Raw genomic sequence first — 8153 nt, forward strand, 5'->3', positions numbered from 1 at the left:
TCAACTTAGAGGTAGAAAGTGAAGCAGATAGAATGGAAGAAAACTGCTTTGTGGCTTGCTTTATCTGGTTGGCTCCGTTATCTTTCTCCTATAGCCCAGGCCTACTTGTTAGTGATGGCTCCACCCACAGTAGACTGGGTCCTCCTACATCAATGGGCAATTAAGAAAATGCCCCCAAAGACATGCCTACAGACCAACCTAAGTTTTCTCCTCCCAGCCCAGACTGTTATTGTGACTATTTTTCTTCATAGCTTCAAGACTTTAGAAAGAAACAAATTTGGGAGGAGCAGAAGAAATTAATCAATCCTTCATACTTATGTTTCATTCTTCCTTATAGCATACAGAGCTATACAGAAGTCAGATCTGGATTTGTGGAGAGCCTGTTCTTACAGCTCACGCTCATCAATTCTAGTTGGTCTTATTAAGAGTTCAGAGTTGGTAGCTGGGTATGGTGACACACGACTTCAATCCCAGCACTCAGGAGACAGAGGCAAGGGATCCCTGAGTTTGAGGCCAGACTGGTTTACAAAGGACAGCCAGGGCTACACACACACACAAAACCTGTGTAAGAAACACCAAAACGAACAACTCCACAAAACTAAAAAAAAAAAACAAAACAAAACCAAAACAAGAGTTCATGGTTGGAGCTGGAGAGATGGCTCTGCCGTTGACGGTCTTCACTGCCCTTGCAGAAAACCTAGATTTGATTCTCAGCACTTACACACACTGCTGTCTTGTAACTCCTTGTAACTACCATTCCAGGGGCTCAAATTCCTTCTTCTAGCCTCCGTGTGTGCATGCATGCACATGGTTCACATAAACGCATGCAGGCATACACATAAACACATTTTTAAAAAAACCCAAACAACTTTAAAACAAAGAGGAGACTGAGTCACGTGGCACCTAGCTTTTCTCCGAGTAGCTAGGATGCAGAATCAGGTAGAACGCTTGAGTTTGAGACCAGCTTGGTCTACACAGAGAGTTTCAGGCTAGCCAGGGATATATAGTGAGATTCCGTCTCAAAGGAAGAAAAAAGAAAGAAAGGAAGGAAGGAAGGAAGGAAGGAAGGAAGAAAGTTGAAGGTTGGAAATGTTATGTGTCAACAGTATAAGAAGGCATTGTCCATCACCTGCATTGCATTCAGCTCTCAGATCCCTATGTTCTGCAGAAATGCTTGCAAATCTATCCTCCCTACATTCCTGTAAAGTACACAGTCTTCAGAAGACTCAGAGGCACACCCCAGAGTAGAACACTGTATTCCTTCAAACAGATAGGAAGACATGGGAGAACTAAATTAACCTAAATACATTGTTTGGCAGATTCAAGAGGCCCTTCCATCAAAGCTTTGCCTAAATATGTTAAATGCTTGCATCTATAGTCTCATAGCAAAGTGTTCTGTGCACATGGTCTTTGGGTTTTGCCTCTAGATTGATGCCTGGCTTTGTTACTTCAAAACTCTTGGGCAAATTTGCTCAATTACTGTCTTCACTTTGCTTAACGGTCAAACTGAGGCCACCTCACTTCACTGCTGTAATAATAAAATATAACAACACACATAACTGTCCTGGCATACACAGTAAGCTTCAAAGTCTGGGTTTGTGGCATCATTCTTTGCAGCAGAATACACTGCCAAGTTTCTGGCACAAGTAAGAAACATCAAGATGTCAGAGCCCTTTCTTTACATTTGTTTAAGGAAAATATACTTTAAAATGTGGCAGCTATAAGTCCTTCTTAGAAAACAATCTTTAGTCAGACAGCGATGGTCCACGCCTTTGAGTACAGCACTCAGGAGGTAGAGGTAGGCAGATCTGTTTTAGGCCAGCCTGGTCTACAGAGAGAGTTTATGATAGCCATGGCTATACAGAGAAACCCAGTCTCAAACAAAACAAAACAAAACAACAACAAAATCTTTAAATAACCTTGACTTTAGCCATCAAGTCTAAATTGTCCTTAGCATGTATCATATAATTTAAAGCCATGCTTTAGCCATTCATTCATATATCCATTTAACAAAGGTCCCTACTTGTGCTGCTAGTTTAAAGCCAACCTTACAGAAGCTAGAGTCATTTTGGAAAAGGGGATCTCAGTGAGAAAATGCTCTCACCAGATGGCCTGTGGACAAGTCTGTGGTACATTCTCTTGAATGATGATTGATGTGGGAGGCCCAAGTTCACTGTGGGCAGTGCCACCCCTGGACTGGTGGTCTTGGATGCCATAAGAAAGCAGGCTGAGCAAGTCATAAGGAGCAAGCCAGCAAGCAGCATTCCTGCATGGCTGCTGATTCTGTCCTGTCCCATTTGAGTTTTTGTCCTGACTTCCCTTAGCCTTGGAGTGTGACCTGAGAGTCGTAAGCTGAAATAAACTATTTCTTCCTCATGTTGCTTTTGATCATGTTCTATTATCATAACAATAAAAAGCCCTGGCAAAGGCGACTGACTGCAGACAGGTGGGCGTCTTCCTGCTGAAGTGCAGTCATGTTTCTCCAGTATTACCTCAACAAACAGGGAGATTGTGTCTATATGTTGAAGAAATTTGACCCTATGCGACAACAGACTTGCTCTGCCCATCCTGCTCGGCTCTCCCCTGACGAGAAATACTCGAGACACCGAATCACCATCAAGAAACGCTTCAAGGTGCTCATGATCCAGCAACTGCGTTCTGTTCTCTGAGAGTTCGTTAATTACATCTGCTACCTGCCCCCAGGCCAATTATCAGTAACCAAATGCATCGATCCGTGAGCAGTGATACCTTCCTGAACTGTTTGGGATCCTAGCTCACCACGGGATTGAGTCTATCCGTAATGGGCATCTCCCGTAAAAGGAACAATCTTAACTTTGTTTTTCATGCTTAGAATGAATGGCAGGTTATTAAAGATAGAATGACTTGAAAGCTCAAAAAATAAAAAATAAAAACCCCTAAGACAGAAATTCATACCAGGTCATAGGAGCATTACTGTGACAGACCTGACCATGAACTTTTGGAATGATTATGGTACCATTTAAACTTTGGCCTGGGAAAGCCATTGAGTGTTCAGAGCTCAGTTCTATGGGAGCTTGGAAGAACACCGAGAGCAGTACAGACAATGGAAGCGTGGCTTGTGAAGTTTCATAGGGAATGAAAGGCTTTATCAAGGCTTCTTATGCGTGATCTTGAATTAAGAATCTGTTGTTCTGGCCAGCTGGAACTGAAGAGTTGGAGGAGATCGGAACCACCAAAGGGAAACCTTTGCTTTGCTGCTACCATCAAAATCTCCTAGGAAATATTTCCTCAGGGTCAGCACATAGAAGCTGCGGTTCAGGTGGCTGAGGCTGCGCCTCATGCTGACAGTTGAACTTGGTATTGTTAAAGAGTCTCCCAGGTTTTACTGGTTTTGAAGGTACAAAGGAGTCATGGAGAGCAGCTGAGGCTTGGCACCTAAGGGGCCAGGCCATCGGTGAAGGTGCAGCCTTAGTAGCAGTGAAAACCTGAGGATTGCAGGAGTCATGGAGAGAGATTGCAAGTTGGCATCATGCAGCAGGATCAGTCTGTGAAGAGATCCCCAGAGAGGTTACTGGTGAAGGTGCAGCCCAGCTGACAATAGTGTCCCTAGAGTTTCTGCAGATGCTAATACCAGGAACAACCACCAAGGCCAGCTATGGGTATGGAGTGGATTCAGCCTGAGCCTAGGAGACAAGCTGTATGTGTTGAACATCAGAACTAGAGAAGCATGGCTGTCCTAAGCCCTTTGGAGGGCAGAGGATTGTTGAGTGGGTCCCAGAAATCAAACACCGAGTTATTTGTGCTGTTGGAGATTTTTGCTTTGTTCAAATTGTAATGGTGCCCTGGTTCTTCATTCTTGAAGTAAGGAAGCTTTTAACTCATTTTGATTTTACAGGAGCCCAGAGTTGAGAGACATTGAATGTAGTGAGGTGCTGCGGGCAGGCCTGTTTCTCATCCCACCCGGCTCCGGCAGGGCTAGCTTTGCACCCGAAATAACATCACACAAATTGTATTCTTTTAAATACTGCCTGGCCCATTACTTCCAGCCTCTTACTCACATCTTGACTAACCCATATCTAATAATCTGTATAGCACCACAAAGTGGTGCCTTACCAGGTAGATTCTAGCGTATGTCCATCTTGGGCTGGAGCTTCATTGCATCTGGCTTCTCTCTCTGAGGAGAGGCACGGCAGTCTGCCTAACTTAGGAGAGGCGTGGCATCTTACTGATCCTTCTACCTCACTTCCTCTTCCTGTTCTGTCTACTCCACCCACCTAAGGGGCGGTCTATCAAATGGGCCAGGCAGTTTCTTTATTAGCCAATGAAATCAACTCAAACAGAAGACTCTCCCACAATTGAAGAGACTTTGGATATTTTAAAGACGCTATAAATATTTTAGAGAATTTGAATTTTGAAAGAGACTTTGAGTGTTTGAAAGAGACTCAACTTTTAAAGCATTTTAATTTGTAAAGACTGGGACTTTTAAAAGTTGGACTGTTTTATATTGCGCTATTAATTTTGAGATCTTGTGGGTGAATGAGGGGAATGGTTTTAGTTTAACAGCGATGTGTTCCTGTGTCAAGTTAAGAAAGGGTTAATTGTGCTGGCTAGTCTCAGAGCAACCTGACACAAGCTAGAGTCATTTTGGAAGAGGGAACCTCAGTGAAGAAATGCTCTCACCAGATGGCCTGTAGGCAAGCCTGTGGTACATTCTCTTGATTGATGATTTATGTGGGAGAGCCAACCTCACTGTGGGCAGTGTCACCCTTGGGCTGGTGGTCTTGGATGCCATAAGAAAGCAGGCTGAGCAAGTCATAAGGAGCAAGCCAGTAAGCAGCATTCCTGCATGACTTCTGCATCAGTTCCGGCCTCCAGGATCCTACCCTCTTTGAGTTCTTGCTTTGACTTTCCTCAGCAGTGGGGTGTGACTTGAGAGTTCGTAAGTTAAAACTGACCTTCCCTCCCCACACTGTTCATGATAATGGTGTTTTATCATAGCATTAGACACCCTAACTAAGGCACCAGGACATTCACCATGAACCATGATATTTGGGAAGAATTCTAAGATTGGATATCAGCAATGTATTTTCTGCTCTGAAGTTGCTTCCACTGTGAGCACGGGAATGAGACCATGTGAAACAGAGTGGGTGAGAAGGGTCAGTAGGCACATGCGAAACTCAGTACCTGGAAATTTCCAACCCTGATTGCACTGTATTTCTTCCATATTGCCCTCAGAGCTCCCAGGTCTGCCATTTCACACTTACAACCTTAGGTGTGGATTGGAGGTGTCTAGCATCTACAACGCTGGGTGTTTAAAATCCAGCACTGAAAAACCCAGCTGTCTGTCTGAACTGGAGAGAAGTCTCTGCAATTAAGTGCCCTGCCTGCTCCCCGAAAGGGCCAAGGTTTGGTTCCCAGTACCCATAGGGCAACTCATACTATCTGTACCTTCAGTTCCAGGGAATCTGATGCCCTCTTTGGGCCTCCATGGGCACCAGGCATTCAAGTGGTACACAAACACACATTCAGTACATACACATACACAAACATACAAAATGCCCATACACATAAAACAAAAGTAAGAAAAAAAATTAAAGATGTATGTTTGTATGGTATGCTAAATTGGTGGCCTTTAGTATTGCATTGTAACACTACTTAAGGGAATCCTTAAAAGTCCAGGCCTGGTGCATCCTTTTGTGATCATAGTCCTCTAGAGGTAGAGGAAAGGAAGAGTGAGTTTGAAGCCGTTGTTGGCTGCAGAATGAGTTAGACCTAGTCTCAAAATCAGAGAAAAATAGGTGTTCAGGCCATCTTATTCCAGGTAAAAGATAGTTATAAACATGGCCCAACACAAAATAGTAAAAAGAGTTTGCAATGATTTGATTTTTCAAGAAAGATTTAACTTTGCAGTTAAATCTTTTTAACTTTGTTAGGAGCCCTTGAACTTTTAAAATGTTAAAAATTTTAAAGATGTGGGACTTTTAAAGTTAAAGTGCATTTTAGATTGTGATATTAATATTAGCATGAAGTCTTAGGGACAAAGAGAGGAAAGATTACGGTTTAACAGCAATGCGATTGTGAGTCAGGTTGACAAAGGGCATGTCTGTGGAGGATTTTCTTGATTGCTAACTGATGTAGGAGGGTCCAGGCCACGGTGTGGGATGACATCCTTGGGTAGGTGGGCCTAGGCTGTAGAAGACCCGCAGTCAAGCAATCCCAGGGAAGCAAGCCAGCAGGCAGCATTCCTCCACGGTCTATGCTTAGGTTTCTGCCTGGCTTCTCTTGATGACCGGTTGTAAGCCTTAACTTTAAATAGACCCTTTCCAAACACATTGATTTTGATTAGCATTTTATCACAGCCACAAAAAGCCAGTTAGAACATCTTAGAGGTTCTGATGGCTATATCTCTGCTAGAGCTAGGGAGTTAGGTTTGAGGGATTGTTCACTTGACATTGTCAGGGCTAAAAGAGTTAAAACAACAATAACAACAAAACACCAAAGACAACAAAACAGCAAGCAAAGCAAGCCCAAACGATCCCCCAAACACCATCACCACTTAAAAACAAACAACAAAAAAGAAAACACAAAATCCCCTAGAGGCTGGACATGAAATTCCTCTCATTTTTCCAGATAATCAGGGAGTATTGACTTTTTCACCTTCCCCAACACTCCCTACCTTTTTAAAGACAGGGTCTTGCGGGAGTCCAGGCTATCCTAGAATTTGATATATAGCTAAGGCTTGCCTTGAATTCTTGATCCCCATGCGTCAGCCTCTCAAGTGCGGGGATTATAGATGTGAAAAAGCAGACTTTTATTTTCATTAGCTTAGAATAGCACTCTAGAAACAAGGCTTTAAGAGCTTAAATATATGCGTGTATTTTGAAAGTTCTAGAGAGACGGATTATCTCCACCTTCCAACTCCAAGCAGTAAGGACTGCGATCCCCCAACCCTAATTCTCAGACTGAAGTTTTATATGCTGCCATACAATTATTTACTTTGCAAGTTTCCAGTGCGCATGTATTATTCCTAACAACTGTGTGTGTGTGTGGGGGGGGTGGGGGGGTGGGTTGCTGTATTCCTCCAGCTTTGGCAAGTGAAAGCTCTGAGAGGTCTACGACTGTCATTTCGGTGATGCCTGAGGACTCTGAACTTCAGACTTCTCCCAACCCACCACAGAGGCATTTTCACCTCCTTAGTGGCTCCAACGCAACTCCCTTGATCTAGTAGATTTTCAACTCTGTGACCAAAGATGAACTTGTTGGAAATCACTAAAAGGTAGAAGAAACTGCTTGGGCCACTACTGCGCCGGCCTCTTGGCGATGGAGGCGGTCCCAACCTCGCCAGCACCCGGATCACTGCACCCCGCCTCAGGGCGAAGAATTCCGAGGTGGCCCCCGCTCACGCGTGTGCAGGACTCGCACCCTGCGGTGATCTTTACTCCCAAAAGCAGTCTTTCGGTTTCTCGGCTTCCCCAGAAGCCAAAGAGGGCTGGCCGCTTCCCCTTTGCTGAAAGGACAATGAGAGATCTCTTGGGTTGAAGGCCACGCTAGCCTTTGGCTTTTTTCGCTCTCCGGCAGATTTCTCCTCGTCCTAAAAAGTTGGCCCCAAAGTTTAAGGTTGGAGAACGCACGTGTGGGTGCGTTTGATGGGCACAGACAGAGACGCGGAGAGGGTGTGTGGGACTTGCTTGTTCGGGTCGTTAGGGTCACAGAGCCAAGAGCCAGGCTCCGCGTGTGGACTTGAACCCCTGGGCGGGGAGCAGGCGCGGGAATGTGGCGGGAGACAGAGGAGCCGCGTGAGCGGTGGCGTGGCCAGGCACCGGCCGAGGGAGACAAGGGAACTGGCAGGCACGAGAGTGAGCCCGGCACTGAGTTGGTCTCCCAGCCCCCACCTGTTTGAAACGATTTGCAAACACCAAAGCCGGATTCTCTGTCTTCCAAAAGTTAGACAGCTGGAGTGGGGCACGCACACGTGTTCCCCAAACGGGTCTGGCTGGGCGGACGACACGGGGAGAGGAGGAATTCCAGGGGTGCAGGGAGAGGAGCAAATTGGCGTCAATGGAGGGTCGGCCTTAGGACCCCGCGGGAGGCGCGTTGGAATCTCTCCCTTCTAGGAGGAGGAGTGGGGCGGGCCTGCCCGCGGGCGGCCACCGAGCGCATGCGCGCGCGTCTCC

The 8153-nt window shown here is 45.5% G+C and overlaps 1 protein-coding gene across 1 annotated transcript; it reads left to right on the plus strand.

Annotated features, from left to right (window-relative positions):
* The first annotated feature begins 2474 nt into the window (after positions 1 to 2474).
* Positions 2475 to 2669, plus strand: LOC119806317 (H/ACA ribonucleoprotein complex subunit 3-like). The gene has a single exon (XM_038317947.1). The coding sequence runs from the start codon at positions 2475 to 2477 to the stop codon at positions 2667 to 2669; it is 195 nt and encodes a 64-aa protein (XP_038173875.1).
* Positions 2670 to 8153: the final 5484 nt, after the last annotated feature.

Source organism: Arvicola amphibius, chromosome 2, assembly GCF_903992535.2.
Source record: "Arvicola amphibius chromosome 2, mArvAmp1.2, whole genome shotgun sequence".
Classification (NCBI taxonomy): domain Eukaryota; kingdom Metazoa; phylum Chordata; class Mammalia; order Rodentia; family Cricetidae; genus Arvicola; species Arvicola amphibius.